At 62.5% G+C, this 15,052-nt stretch overlaps 2 protein-coding genes across 3 annotated transcripts; both read left to right on the top strand.

Annotated features, from left to right (window-relative positions):
* Nucleotides 1–1,911: 1,911 nt before the first annotated feature.
* On the top strand, nt 1,912–6,973 carry PRSS56 (serine protease 56). Its single transcript, XM_070046036.1, has 12 exons — nt 1,912–2,011; nt 2,656–2,796; nt 3,355–3,544; nt 3,911–4,010; nt 4,098–4,257; nt 4,475–4,617; nt 4,846–5,008; nt 5,204–5,380; nt 5,466–5,630; nt 5,710–5,772; nt 6,140–6,246; nt 6,596–6,973. The coding sequence occupies exons 1-12, from the start codon at nt 1,912–1,914 to the stop codon at nt 6,791–6,793; spliced, it is 1,707 nt and encodes a 568-aa protein (XP_069902137.1). The 3' UTR covers nt 6,794–6,973.
* Nucleotides 6,974–7,613: 640 nt separating this feature from the next.
* Nucleotides 7,614–14,049, top strand: CHRND (cholinergic receptor nicotinic delta subunit). Of its 2 annotated transcripts, XM_030868324.2 has the most exons (12): nt 7,614–7,665; nt 7,904–8,049; nt 8,462–8,506; nt 8,910–9,019; nt 9,187–9,342; nt 9,559–9,668; nt 10,453–10,653; nt 11,719–11,830; nt 11,909–12,023; nt 12,774–12,978; nt 13,068–13,186; nt 13,867–14,049. In XM_030868324.2, exons 1-12 carry the CDS (start codon nt 7,614–7,616, stop codon nt 14,047–14,049), a joined length of 1,554 nt encoding a protein of 517 aa, XP_030724184.1. The 2 variants fall into 2 exon arrangements, with proteins under 2 accessions (XP_030724184.1, XP_030724968.1); XM_030869108.2 differs by lacking the exon at nt 8,462–8,506.
* The last annotated feature ends 1,003 nt before the right edge of the window (nt 14,050–15,052 follow it).

Raw genomic sequence — 15,052 nt, 5'->3', positions numbered from 1 at the left:
CTAAACCCCATTCCCCTATGGGTTCCCCATCTAGATATACATCCTATCTATACCTAGAGGTATAGATATTCTGATGAATACAGTTTCCAACGTCACAATATTCACTCACAGTAATCCACACTCAGACAGTATTTTCACGGCATTGCTGAATCAGAGGTATCACCTTTATGAGGTGTGGTGGTAATCGGTGAGAGGGAGAAAGTTGTATGTACAGTGATGTGCTGATAAATGCCAAAGGACTGGCTCTCTGGGGGAAAAAGAGCTCTGATTTGTAGCATCTGCTGATTCCCATGGTGTAAATACTCCAAACCTGGCTGATTTCAAGCTACCAGCGCGATGTCACCAAATGCAGACTTGGGAAGAGATGGCAGCAGCTGGCTCTCGGGAGCCAGTCTGAGCTGACCCCAGCACACCACTGGGTGCGTGGGCTAATCCAGTGAAGTTCCAGGGGGTGGGAGTCTCATTGTGGTCAGTGCCCAGAGAGGTTGGGGAGCACCAGAATGATGGGGCTTCGCAGCCATCCAGGTAGGAAGAGAACTTCAGGGGGGAGAACAAAAGTCACGCTTATTCTCTGCTGCCCACAGTGGCGCAGAAGGAAGAGGTTGGAGAAGCTGCTGGCTTTGGCCGCCCGCTCTCTGCATCTCACCCACCACCCCCGTGGGAACCCTGACTCCAGGCTATCTCTGCAGGTCTGCAGCTCTGTCTTCTAAAGGGGGGAGAGGTTCCCACCAGGGCACGTTCACCTGGGCAGACAATATTATGGAGGTGATGTCATGAGAGATCCATTCTGAAAAAGGACCAGGCCTGCCAAAGCCACCCTGGGGTCACCAGCATGCATTGGGGCACCAAGATTCTTTTTTTGGCCCCAGGATATTCTCTGAGGGGCAGAAGAGCACCTCCTCTCTGCCCCAGGTGGGGACTTGGTCCCAGGAGAGCTGCCCGTTTGTGGCCCTTCCCGTGAGACTCCAGAAGACTCCCTCCTGCCAGATCAGGGTCATAGCCACTGAGAACAATGCTGGGCAGGCCGAGCGGGCCCTGCGCAGGGGCAGGGGGTCTGGGAGAGCAGCAGAAGCGGCTGGGGACTGTCCTTCCCAAACTGGGCCACTGGTGGGGCCTTTCATCTCCCGCCTTCCTCTCTGGGCCACTCCAGCGTCCGCCTGCCTCTGCTTCTTCCCACCCCGCTACCCCCAGTGCGGCAATTACTGCGTTAATTAGGGCGCTTTGATCATCTTTAGAAATGGCCACACTGGGGAGGGACACTGCCAAGCAATTAGGAGCAGAGAGGCTGGGAGCTCGGGCACCTCCTCAGGGGGTGGGGCTGCTGGGGACCCTCAGACACCCCCTGTCTCCTCCCTCCAGGAGCGTCTGCCCCCAGCATAACTGTAAACTCCTCGGGGAATAGGGGCAGATGGGAATCCCGCCCCCCGCCCGTCCCCCCCAGCTCTGAGCCCTGGAGACAGGGCCAGCCCCTGCCCACCAGCCCCCCTCTGCCTGGCCCCCAGCCCAACCGTCAGCTCTTCTGGCCTGTCCAGGCCCCTTTGATGGAGCCGCAGAAACAAGGGCTCCTTTGACAGAAGGGGGGCCTCAGAGCCCGGATGATGAGACTTCAAAGGTGAGGGTCGAGCCCACTATCCCGTTCCCTCCCCCCACCCTGGCCCTCCTCCCGTGTCCCCCCCCAGTCTGTCCTCTATATAGCCCCCCAAGCCCCATTTCCCCTGTGGGCTCCTGGGAGTTAAGGGCCAGGTGAGGAACAGACCAAGGGAAGCCAGTCATTTTGATGTAAAAGAATAGAATCAGATGATTTGAGGAACAAGAACTCAGCGCCCAGGGGCAGGCGCCAAAGGATAACGCCTGGAGGGTGAACCCCGAGGGGGAAAGAGCACGGGCCCGCTTGCCGGGGCCCCGGCCACCATGCTGCTGGCTTTGCTGCTGCTCCTGCTGCCCCTCCCAGACCCGCGGTCTGCCCACGGGCACCCACTGTACACGCGCGTGCCCCCCAGCACCCTGCAAGGTGAGCCCAGGCTGCTCTGAGGGAGAGGCCGAGGTGGGAGGAGCACAGAGCAAGTGGGTCTCGGGCAGGGGGACGTGAGCTTGCCCTCCCAACTCACAAGGACCTTTGGCCCTTTCTGCCCACCCTGCTGGGAGAAGGGGCCAGGCACTGAGACACAGGTGGGAGAAGAAAGGGGAGGACGAGGGTGGAAGGGGAAGGGGAACCGGCAGGCACTGCCCAAAGGCATGCTTTCCAGAAGGTTCTGGGTTTAGCAGGGAGGAAGGGGCCCAGGGGGGCATCACCTTGGCTATCTGGACCCCAAGGTGGGCAACTCGGCCATGGTTATTTTGTGTCAGTAAGCCTGAGTTCTGTAATATCTATACCTTTGGGGTGCTGTTTTTCAAGGTTTCTAAGGAAAAGCTGTTTGCAAAGATTCCAGCCCAGCTCAGCTGAAATTACAGAGATACCTCGGGCTGAGAATCTGAGACCGTCCGCTCTGTGTGCCGGAGCCTGGGACCGTGGGGCTCTCTGACCTCCCCATTCTGTCCCAGGGCTCCTGGAGCCCAGCCTGCTTCCCCATCGGGTCCCCCAAGGCAGGGCACAGGGCTGGGGCGAGGCGGAGGAGCTCTTCCCCCACGGTGCATGACTTGTGCCCCATGTCCTAGCAGCTCTGTCAGCCCAGGGGACGAAAGTGTTGCAGGCTGCCCAGAGGAGCGCCCAGTGGGCAGTAAACCGGGTGGTGATGGAGATCCAGCACAGGCTGCATGAGTGCCGAAGTTGTGCCAATCACACCCCTCCATGCCCGGGTGAGCTGGCGCTGACTACCCTGGGCCCGTTCTCCTGTCCACCCCGCCCCCTCCCTTCAGACTTGACCCCTCTTGGGGACAGAGACTGGGTGAGGCTGCAACCAAGATGACGCTCAGGAAGGTCTCCTCGAGTGGAAAGGGCACACCAGGCACGGGCACAGTGTGTGCAAAGGCAGGAGGGCAGGAACAAATAAGTCTGGGCTTACTTGCTGAGCAGTGAGAAGTTTATGGCAGCTGAAACAGACCCTGAGTGCTACCGGGCAGGGTAAGGGGGGTGGGTATGTGTGCAGGGGGTGCCGGGTGAGGTGGCCGGAGGGCTCAGGCCCAGCCTGGGCTTGGAGAAGAGTGGAAGGCCGTCCGTGAGGCTCAGGGGTCTGTTTCTCAGCAGCACCTGGGCGTCCCGGGCCTCGAGCCCCCCTCCTCCAGGATCCACCTGAGCCAGGTGAGGCTGAAAAGGCTCGAGGCGGGCAGGGCTGAGAGCAGGGTGGACCCTGGAGGGGTCTCAGTGGTGAGGATGAGCGGGACTCGTCCCTCCTGACGCCGCTTTGGCCTTTGTAGGGCCGTGTGGCGAGAGGCGCCCCGGCGCTGTCAACGTGACGCGGGCGCACGGCCGCATTGTGGGGGGCAGCGCGGCACCGCCCGGGGCCTGGCCCTGGCTGGTGAGGTTGCAACTCGGCGGGCAGCCTCTGTGCGGCGGCGTCCTGGTGGCGGCGTCCTGGGTGCTCACGGCGGCGCACTGTTTCGCGGGGTACGTCGGGCCCCAGGCCCCTGCCCAGACCGGATCCCCAGTGCGGGGTCCAGCTCTTCCGGGGTCGGCTGGCGGGCACCAAGCGCGAGGACCGGTCTCTGCTGCCCCCTGGCGGCGGCCGTCCCCTTTCCCACCTCAAGGCGCCCAGGCCGCCCAGCCAGGGCGCGGATTCTCCGGGGACTCACCGTCCTGGGCCTTCTCCCCACTCGGCGTCGCGGCTTCTCCCGGGCCCGCCCTCCCTGCCCCCAGGCGGAGAAACAGCCCGGCGCGCGGGCTCGCTGGGTGGTGCCTGTGGGCGGAGGGCAGGGTCTCCAGGGGACCTCTCTGCATCCTTGTGCTGCGTGTCTCCCGCCGCTCGCCCCGCAGCGCCCCGAACGAGCTTCTGTGGACGGTGACGCTGGCCGAGGGGCCCCGGGGGGAGCAGGCGGAGGAGGTGCCGGTGAACCGCATCTTGCCCCACCCCAAGGTGAGAGGGCAGCCCCCAGGCCCTCAGAGTTGGGAACAGCACCCCACCCCAACCCGCGCTGACGCTGCGCCGCCACCCCCTCCCCAGTTTGACCCTCGGACCTTCCACAACGACCTGGCCCTGGTGCAGCTGTGGACGCCGGTGAGCCCGACAGGGGCGGCGCGCCCCGTGTGCCTGCCCCAAGAGCCCCAGGAGCCCCCCGCAGGCACCGCCTGCGCCATCGCGGGCTGGGGTGCCCTCTTCGAAGGTACTAGGCAGGGCAGGGCCTGGGTGAGCCGCGCGTGTGCGTGGGGAGATTGGGGGGCTGGGGTGTAAGAATTCTGACCTACACCCAGCTATCTTCACAAAATGCTGCCCATCTCGCAAAGGTGGGGGGGAGTCAAGGAGGGCAGTGGGGGGAGGGAGACCTTCGAAGCAGGACCCCTGCCCTCCAGGCCTGAGCCCCTTCCACTGCTTCCCTGTAGATGGGCCTGAGGCTGAGGCGGTGAGGGAAGCCCGTGTACCCCTGCTCAGCGCCGACACCTGCAGAAGGGCCCTGGGGCCAGGGCTGCGCCCCAGCAGCATGCTCTGTGCCGGCTACCTGGCTGGCGGCATTGACTCGTGCCAGGTATGAGCCCCGACTGATCGGAGGGTAGTAGTGGGCCACTTCTCAGGGCTTCTACAATCAGGCTGTCACTCAACTTCTCTGAGCCTCTATATCCTCATCTCTAAAATGGGTCCAAGAGTGGTAACCCCAGTAGAGCTCAGAGCTGCTTTACCCTGCCAGCCATAAGGCTGTCATTGAGGGTGACATGGATCGATGCAGTGCCCTCTCTCTTGGCTCGGATCCTCGCAGGGTGACTCTGGAGGCCCCCTGACCTGTTCTGAGCCTGGCCCCCGTCCCAGGGAGGTCCTGTACGGAGTCACCTCCTGGGGGGACGGATGCGGGGAGCCAGGGAAGCCTGGGGTCTACACCCGTGTGGCTGTGTTCAAGGACTGGCTCCAGGAGCAGATGAGCGGTGAGCGCCCCGTCCCTATTCCCCCCCTCCCCAGAGTGCCCGGCAAACTGCCCTGGGACGAGCGCCTTTCCACCCTGCCCGCTCCCAGCCTCCCGCGTCGGGAAAGCCTATTCTCCCGCGGAGGGCTTTGGGGGCTATAGGGCCTGAAGAGGGGAAGCGGGGGTGGAGTAGGCTAGCCCCTGACGCCCCTCGCAGCCGCCCCCTTCAGCCGCGAGCCCAGCTGCAGGGAGCTTCTGGCTTGGGAACCGTCGGAGGAGCCGCTGGCAGACGCCGCCCCGCCCTGTGCCTTCTACGCCCACCTGTGCCCGGGGCCCGCGGGCGCCTGTGCGCGCCTGGCGCACCAGCAGTGCCTGCAGCGCCGGCGGCGATGTGGTCAGTCCCGTTCCTGGGGCTGGGCCGGGGACCCGAGGGTCTGGCCCACGTCTGACAGCCGCTCGGACCCTTGTCGCGCCCGCAGAGCTGCGCTCGCTGGCGCACACCCTACTGGAACTACTGCGGGGCGCCCAGGAGCTGTTCGGCCCGCGCCCGGGGGCGCGGCCCCTGGCCCCGGCCCTGGCTCGGCCCGCTCCGTCGCTCCGGGATCCTCCCAGGCACCTCTCCCGCGAGCAGCGGCTGCACTCAGGTAACCCAAGCGCTCGCAGCCCAGCCCCCGCCCCACCCCAGCGCGGCCGAGGCGTTCCCCTAACCCTGCAGCTCCCCAGGATCGCGGGCGGCAGGCACTGGGTTCCCGAAGCGGAGGTCGGAGCAGCGCGGGGAAGCGAACGGTAATGACGCCCCCTGCCGGCGGTCTCCAGTGGAGTAGGCCAAGGGTGGGCCGAGGCCCGCAGGGGATTCTCCCGGGGTCTGCAGCTGGGAAGCAGTTTCACCCCGCGGGCAGACCCGGTCTCCCCCTCCCTGGCAGCAGGGCGGATGATTCTTTGGGGGAACTTGTGACTTTGGGCCCTCATCAGTGTCAACAGATGCTGGGCTTTGTGCTATCATTTAACCTCTCTGAGCCTCGGCTGCCCCATCTGTAGCAGGAGGAGAAATCTGCCCACTGGGAGGTGTCCAGAGGCACTGGTGGGAACACCACCCCGGTTCCATGCTAGTGTCAGTCCCCTCGTATTCCCAAAGTCTCTCCCCTTCCTGCAGGCTGCCCTGGGCTGGAGCCCCTGTGGCAGAAGTTGGCTGCCCTCCAGGGCACCCATGCCTGGATCTTACAGGTCCCCGCTGAGCGCCTGGCCATGGAGTTTCACGAGGTGGGTTCCTGGGCCTCCCAGACTCCTTCGCAGTGGCCTTGGAAGGCCTGATGGGGAGGGAGACAGGAGAGACCCTCCCCCAGCAGCCTGGGGTGGAGGTAGTGGGTGGTGCCCAAGGGGAAGGGGATGGGGAGGGTGGCTGTGTGTGAGCTGGGTGCTAGCTGGGTGTGAAGGAGTTGGGGGAGGTGTGAGTGAAGGAGCTTGGGGGGTGTCCACGTGAGCAGAAAGTGTGCAGGACTGGGGGAGGGGGCCGGGGAAGGGCTGGGTCTGAGTGAGAGTTTCTGGGGGCGAGGAGGAAGGGGACCAAGAGGGGGGTTGTGGGCCCCTGAGTTGTCTCCTTCCTCTGCAGGTCCTGGCAGACCTGGGCTCCAAGACACTGACTGGGCTCTTCCGAGCCTGGGTTTGGGCAGGCCTGGGGGGCCGGCACGTGGTCTTCGGCGGCCTGGTGGGTCTGGAGCCAGCCACGCTGGCACAAAGCCTTCCCCAGTTGCTGGTGCAGGCCCTACAGGCCTTCCGCTTGGCAGCCCTGGCGGAGGCAGAGCCCTAGGGACCCCGGATGGCTTCAAGGCAGGGCCGAGGGCTGGGGAGGAAGGGGCACCACCCACTCAGCCCCCAGGTTCCCCCAGCCAGGTGGCCCTGAGCCGTGTCTCCACCCGCAGCCCCTGGTCAGGACTACTGCTCCCAGGGCCTGCAGAGGGTCCAGGGAACATGATGACAAACTGTCATGGCCAGAGTTGGGTGTGGGCGGGGGCGTGGGGGAAGGGGTCCTGGGCCCAACGTACCTTCCCAGATGTACCATCGGAAGATCACAACTGCTTTAATAAACATTATTTATGATCTACGGAGACCACTCCAGAGCTTTCTTAGGATGGGACTGGGGTGGGTGGACATGGGATCTTTGGGGTTAGGGCCCAGCCTCCGGAAGCAGTTAGTTGACAGAGGTCACAAAGACACTGGAGAGGGGCTCCAGAGCCCTCCATCTCAGCATATTGGTCTACCTCCCAAGAAATGGCAGTACTGCCGCCTGTCACCACCCTGCTGTCCATGGCTGACCAGTGCCGCCCCCGATGTCCTGCCTCTCCACCCGGCCCCCACCCTCATCACTAGCGGTGGGGAGGCCCAGCCTGGGATCTTCGCCTCGTGTCCTAGGGCTCCTGTCCAGCTGGCCAGTCCCTGTCCCCACGCCCGCATCACCTGCCCCAGTTTCTCCAGCCTGCCACAGAGCCTCGAGGTGTCAGATTGCGCTTCCGGCGGCCTCTTCCCTTGGCGCCGCACCCCACCCTGCACCTGTCCCCTCAGCCACCCGCCCGCATTCCCCAGCCCTGCCGACAGGAGGGGCCGACCCAAGACCCAGTCAGAGGAACAGGATGGAGGGACCCGTGTTAACGCTGGGGCTGCTGGCTGCCCTGGTCGTGTGTGGTAAGAGTGACCATCACCCCTCCCTGGAGGGTCCCCCAGGACCCCTACCCAGGTCCCCCACGGCATGCTCCCCTCCCGTCCCCTCCTACGTGGGGCTCCCTCTCCCAGCGTCAGGCCCACCTCCCCACTTCCCACTGCCATTCCTCCCTGGAGGGGCCACCCCCCCGGGGCCCGCTCCACGCCCAGCAGGACCTCAGGGCAGCGTCCCTCCCGGGCCCCTGTCCCCGACCCTCCCCAGGCAGCTGGGGCCTGAACGAGGAGGAGCGGCTGATCCGGCACCTGTTTGAGGAGAAGCATTACAACAAAGAGCTGCGGCCCGTGGCGCACAAAGAGGAGACCGTGGGGGTCACCCTGGCCCTCACCCTCTCCAACCTCATCTCCCTGGTGAGTGGCTCCTCCCGGCTGGGCTGGGGAACGGTGGCAGGGATAGCTTCCTGGAGGCCTGGCTGTCTCCTGGCCTGGGATGGCCGTGGAGGAAGGCCCAGGCCCCATCCCGGCCTCTGGTAGCTCCTCTCCCTGGGAAACGTGCTCGGGGCCTCTCCGTGCCTCTGCATGCTGCCCACGGGCCTTGGGCCGAGGATGCCCCTTTCCCTCCAGCTTCAGTCCTGGGTGCCCCCGTTTCGCACCCATGACACACGTGAGAGGCCATATGCCCACCCAGCTTCCTGGTCTATCCATCCACTCCTGACTGCTGGGGGCAGGCCATTGCCATGGTTTCCCCTGGGTGGCAGCCGAGAGTAGGTGCCTGGGGAAAGGGTGCAGGCCCCGGGGGGACAGTCCTCCTGTTTGATTACAGAAAGAAGTTGAAGAGACCCTCACCACTAACGTGTGGATTGAACACGTAAGGAGAACAGCCCGCACAGAGCTGGGGGTGGGGAGGGTGCAGGGCCCAGGTTCGCCTGTGCTCGCTTCTGCTTGGGGACCCCCAGCCTGCCTCAGACGCTGTCCTCCAGGAGGGACTGGTTCCTGCCTACAGACGAACCCCAGGCCCGACCCCCTTCCCGTCAGCTGGTGCTGCCACAAGCCCAGACAGAGCCTTCTGTGGGTTAGGGTCGTCACCTAGGGAAGATTGTCACAGTATCTTGATGTTATTAGAAGACACTGTCTGCCACCCAACCTCTTTTGTCCCAGCCCCAGCCCCTGTCCAGTCTTCTGCCAGGGAAGTGGTTGCGCGGGGAGCGGGGGGAATGGGGGAGCCCGGACAACAGCAGAGCCCACTGCTGACATTTCTTCTGGGCTTCCAGGGCTGGACAGACAGCCGGCTGAAGTGGGAGGCCGAAGATTTTGGGAACATCAGCGTCCTGCGTCTGCCCTCTGACATGGTGTGGCTCCCAGAGATAGTGCTGGAGAACAAGTTGAGCCGCAGCCCTCCCTGGCTTCCCTCCGCCACTCTGCCTCCCTTCGTCTTGAGCGTCCCCCTCCAGTCCCAAGCTTCTGACTGCCCGCCCTCCTCTGCCTCCCCCAGCTCGGCCAACTCCCAGCTGGCCAGCACTCACTGTGGCCCTTGTCCGTGTCCCGCAGCAATGACGGCTCCTTCCAGATTTCCTACTCCTGCAACGTGCTCATCTACCCCTCAGGCTACGTGTACTGGCTGCCGCCCGCAATCTTCCGCTCCTCCTGCCCCGTCTCCGTCACCTACTTCCCCTTCGACTGGCAGAACTGCTCCCTCAAGTTCAGGTGCACCCACTTCTCCAGCCACCCCTCCCCCCAGGGCACCCCACAGGGGCTGAGGGAGGTAAACACGCTCAGGCAGAGGCCCCTGCTCTGTCCCGATTTGAGCTTCCCCTCCCCACCGTGGCCCCCTCCACCCGTGAACCCCCTGTGCTAGCCTTTCCCCCATCGGCGGCACCAGCCAGCGGCTGAGGACCACCCTCTGCCCACTGCCCTCCCCAGTTCACTCAAGTACACGGCCAAGGAGATCACCCTGAGCCTGAAGCAGGACGAGGAAGACGGCCGCTACTACCCCGTGGAGTGGATCATCATCGACCCCGAGGGCTTCACAGGTGCGGGAGCCGCAGCTGCTGGGCGGGCTGGCCCCTCAGAACCCCCCCCCCCCACGGATACAGTCACACTGACATCCCCACCCCAGAGACGCACGCGTGCATACACACACCCAGGACGTGGACACACAGGGACACAGACGTGCAGACAGACACACACAGGCCAGACCCTTCCCCGTCGGAGCAGGGTCCCTGGGGATGGTGTGGCCTACAGATGAGGGGGCGGTTAGCCTTCCTGCCCCCAGAGGGCCCGGGGGATGGCTGGGGCTTTGGCTGTCGTCCTGACGGTGTTTATGTTGCCCCCTCCCAGCGCCCCCCTCCCCTGTCTGTGATCAGGCTTAGATCTTTTACTGGGCCCTACCGCTCGCCCCTGTCTGTCAGAGGAGACCAACAACCCGCTGGCCCCGAGGCTGGTACGTCACGGGGAGGAGGGTTCTTACTCTCACTGCCTTGTTATCCCCAAGCCTCCTTATTTGAACCACATATGGTCTCAGCTTCTATTTTTCCCAAGGAGAAAAAAAAAATTCGGTCCCAGAGGAAAACTTCCCCCTTGTAGAGTGAAACTTCCATCCCAACCCCCAGGGAAAGATACCCAGAAACAGAGTGTGAACCCTCGTCCGTGCCCCCACCCCACTCCCAAGCCTCGCAGGCCCCTGCCAACAGGCCTGGCTGCGGCTCACTCCACCCAGCGCCCCCCCCCACCACCCCCGACCTGCCCCCAGGCCCACCCCCCACCCCCGGCCCCCTTGCCCGGCCCGACCCCAAGGCATCCATGTGCCACCCTCAGAGAACGGGGAGTGGGAGATAGTGCACCGGCCGGCCAGGATCAACGTGGACCCCAGTGCCTCGCCAGGCAGTCCCGGCCGCCAGGATGTCACCTTCTACCTCATCATCCGCCGCAAGCCGCTCTTCTATGTCATCAACATCCTGGTGCCCTGCGTGCTCATCTCCTTCATGATCAACCTGGTCTTCTACCTGCCGGCGGACTGTGAGCCCAGCCCCCCCCCCCCGAGGACCCCTGAGCTCGGCCACCCCCGCCCTGCCCCTCACTTCCTCCTGGGGGTCACCATCCTGGTGCTCCCTGCCCAGGGTCCAGGAACGAGGGGCACGTGGCCTGTCAGTGGCAGGGCTCGGTGACCCTGTCAGACATCCCCCAAGTGGACAGGACCCCTGGGGGTTCCATCCCTCTTGGACCTCCCCTCTGCCTCTCATGATGGGCTTCCCAAGGACCCTAGGGAGGGCTACAAAAGTGTCCCTCTGTCAGGGCAGAGATCGGGCCTGTGTGGTCACCACTGTGTGACCGTGGGCCTGGCTGTTGAGCCAATGGGTGGATAACAAGGTCTCTGGGAAGCCAGGGCATGGGGCGTGCAATCTACACACACCTGGGTCGAAAAGGACACGTGTCATCTGTGGTCACTTGGCTATGAGCAGGGCACAGTGAGTTCCAGAGACAAATGTGACCCCGCCCCGGACCCTGACAGACAGGGTAGAAACTACAAGACTAGGAGTGCAGCCTGGGGGGCGGTGGGGCAGGAGCTGGAGTCTGGCTGCGAGGTGCATTGCAGACCGAGAAGCAGCGCTGGGGCGGGGCCATGGACCCAAGACCAACGGGGCCAGCACCGCACAGCACGCTGAGGGGCGCAGGTGGGGAGAGCAGGGCGGTGCTGGGCTGGGGTCTCTGAGCAAAGGGCTGAGAGCAGGAATGTCATCTGGGTGTGAGGATGCCCTGGGGCTTTCTGTGCGGTGGAGGGACAGAGAAGGTCTGTGATTTAACAGGGCTGAGTGGCAGGGGATTGGCTAAGGAGGAAAGCAGGGGTTCCTTGAGCTCTCACCCAGTGGCAGGCAGCGTCTGAGAATTTAACACACACTCTCCCACTTTGGCCTCCCAGCTTTTAGTGGTTGAGGAAACTGAGGCACAGAGAGGTTAGGCTGCTTGCCCAAGGTCACCTAGCAGTAAGTGGCAGCTCCTTAGCCCTGGGCACCATGGCATTGTGAACAGTAGTGCAGGGACCACCGTGGGACCAGAGGTCACAGCTAAGGATGGGCTCCCCAGGTGGCGAGAAGACGTCAATGGCCATCTCGGTGCTCCTGGCCCAGTCTGTCTTCCTGCTGCTTATCTCCAAGAGGCTGCCAGCCACGTCCATGGCCATCCCCCTCATCGGCAAGTGAGTGCCGTCCCTGCCTGCCTCACCCCGCCACTCCTCGCCCTGGGCGGGGGCTCCAGGCTGCACCTGTGCCCACAGGTTCCTGCTCTTTGGCATGGTGCTGGTGACCATGGTCGTGGTGATCTGTGTCATCGTACTCAACATCCACTTCCGCACGCCCAGCACCCACATGCTCTCTGAGGGAGTCAAGAAGGTGAGGGCTCAGTAGCCAAAAGCTGGAGGTCGTCCACGTGCCTCTCTGCAGGGAGATGGGTGAAGCCGCAGCGGTACCCACAACAGGGGGTGCTACCTGGCAGCAAAAGTGGCCCTGCTGCTCCCCACGCCCCAGGCTAAATATTACATAAAAGAAGCCCGATGCTAAAGAGACTGCAAGATTTCCTTTCTGTGAAGTTCAAGGACAGGCAAAACCAATCTTCAGTGCTAGGAGTCAGGATGGTGGTTCCCTCTGGGTGTGGGTAGGAATTGATGGGGGTGAGGCAGGAGAGAACATTTTTGACATACAGTTCTTATCTTATCTGAGAGGTGTTTACACAGCTGAATGCATCTGTTAAAATTTCACCTAGCTACATACTTAAGGAAGGTGAGCAATGTGGGGGCAGGGTGCCCAGGAAGGGGACTGTCCTTGCCTCCTGGCCTCTGCAGGGCCACCTGGTTGTTTTGGGACAGCTGAGGATACTTTAGCAACTTTTCTGGTCTTAGCTCTGCGTTGGGGGCATTTTTCTTACTTTTTTTTTTTCATATATAATTCATTTTCAACAAGTGAGTTCTTCTCTGTAATGAGAGAGTTGGAAGCAACCTAATTGTCCATCAGTAGGGCATCAGACGAATAAATGACAGCATCAGACTGGCAAGCACTTTGTGGCAAGCCAGGAATGGAGTCACAAATGTTTGGATGTGTGAAGGTGACCCACGTTTGTAAAATGGCCCCTCTGACCTGCCATAGCTCTTCCTGGAGACACTGCCTGAGGTCCTGCACATGTCCCGTCCGGCAGAGGATGGGCCCAGCCCTGGGACCCTGGTCCGGAGGAGCAGCTCCCTGGGCTACATCTCCAAGGCAGAGGAGTACTTCTCGCTGAAGTCCCGAAGTGACCTCATGTTTGAGAAGCAGTCAGAGCGTCATGGGCTGGCCCGGCGCCTCACCACCGCACGTGGGTCCCTAATGGCTTGGAGTTCAGCCCATCCATGGGAGATGGGGTGAGGGCAGGCCTCATGCCCACCTCTGGCCTGGTGTCCACAGGTCGGCCCCCAGTAGGCTCTGAGCAGGCCCAGCAGGAGCTCTTCAGTGAGCTGAAGCCAGCTGTGGATGGGGCCAACTTCATCGTCAACCACATGAAGGACCAGAACAATTACAATGAGGTGAGTAGCCACAGGGTTGCTGTGTACAGATGTTCAGGTAGTGCACTGATCGAACACATATCTTAAGGGGGCACAGTTCCCCTCAGAGATACCTATCGACTTAGTTGGAGTTCACAGTGGGTGCAGATTCCAGGCCTCTCGGGGAGGGGGATCCCATAGGAGTGTGCGGGGTCAGGCACACACTCAGATATACGCACAGGCGCACAGCTCTGCCCTACTGGGGCCACACTCTGGACCTCCCTTAGGGTCCCTTTTTTCTCCCAGCTGCCAATCACTTTCTGTCCCTGCTCAACTCCCAGCTTGATACTCCAGACAAAGGCAGGCATTTAGAAGGCGGCCCTATAGTGTTGCTCAGTACCACACAACTTCAAAAAATTCTCCCCTGACAAAGGGGCATATTTTCCTAGTTCACATATAGGCTAGTGGCAGCACTGAGAGGCTGGGAGGGAGTCTGTGGGCCTGCTCTCTGTCTCCTGGACAGACAGAATGACCAGCCCCGCCTGTGGCTGGAGGTGGGCCTGGGCCCTTGCTGGGGACATGGCAGCACGTCGCATCTGCTGCAAGCCCGAGGCAGGCCCCACAGATACGCCGAGGCCGTGGGCCCCAGCTTGGGGTGTGAGTATGTGGTTTGAGGGCCCTTCCTACCCCACTGTCTCTGTCTCTGTCACCCTTGCCCCCAGGAGAAGGACTGCTGGAATCGGATAGCCCGCACAGTGGACCGACTCTGCCTGTTTGTGGTGACACCCATCATGGTGGTGGGCACAGCCTGGATCTTCCTGCAGGGCGCCTACAACCAGCCTCCACCTCAGCCCTTCCCTGGGGACCCCTTCTCCTACCGGGAGCAGGATAAGCGCTTCATCTAGAGTGGGCGTGCCCTCCCCGGCCTGGCCCAACAGCCAGGGGAGGCGGCTGGCCTGAAAGGGAGGTACAGGGGGTGTGGTGGATAGCTGTGTGGACAGGGGTGTCTGCGAAACAACCAGCTCTTCCTGGGCAGACCGATTCCCAGCCCTGAGACTTTGAGCCCAGTTGGTCCTGCCAGGCTGGGGCAGAGACGAGCTGAGGTCAAGGGAGGGAGGGGGAAGCCCTAATTCTCAACAGTGGTTCCTTTGCAAATAAAGCCAGGAGCCACCGGAGAAGGGCTGAGAGTGGACATCGGCTGGGGGTGGGGCAGGATGATTTGTGGGGAGGCAGAGGGCTGGCTCAGGGACCAGGGAGGATGCCACTCAGGCTGGCCTCTTGGGACCCCTCTGTGAGGGGTCAGAAAGACAGAGACATCTTCTTGCCTCCCTCTCCCTCAGGTGGGGGTGGAACAGGTGGGATCCTGGGCCTTTACCTCCCAGCTCCTCCAGCCGCCTCCTTCTGCCAACTCCTTAGTCTTGGGCCTCTGAGGCTCCACCTGGAGCCGAGGTTGGGGATGCCCCTCTCTCCAGGCCCGCTAGGGAAGGAGTCCTTTGGCAGGTTTGAGAGCATCAGGATTGCAGAATGGCCTTCCCCAGCCCTTTCTGCCTTGGCCACTCTGTCTGGGTCCCCCTGGGAAGCTGAGGATGGGGGTGGAAGGGTCAGGTTCAGCATCCACAGAGGCCAGAGGTCAGCCTGTCAACCTCAGGTCACACGCACCATCCTAAAGCCCCAGAACTCGGCCATCCCCCCAGGCTTGTCCCCTTGAGCACCTACTCCTCTTCCCCAAAATAGGGTTACCAGACAAGACTTGGGACATACTTATACTAAAAAATGATTCACTGTTTACCTGAAATTCAAATTTAACTGGGAATCCTGTATTTTAATTGGCTAAATCTGGCAACTCCACCCCAAAGGGAGCCCCCGCCACTGCTATCCCAAAGGCCAAGGGCTGAGGTTGCAGGAGCC

This window comes from Globicephala melas, chromosome 7 (assembly GCF_963455315.2).
Source record: "Globicephala melas chromosome 7, mGloMel1.2, whole genome shotgun sequence".
NCBI lineage: Eukaryota > Metazoa > Chordata > Mammalia > Artiodactyla > Delphinidae > Globicephala > Globicephala melas.
The sequence above is the reverse complement of the archived record's forward strand: the minus strand, read 5'-3'. Positions and strand labels throughout refer to the sequence as shown.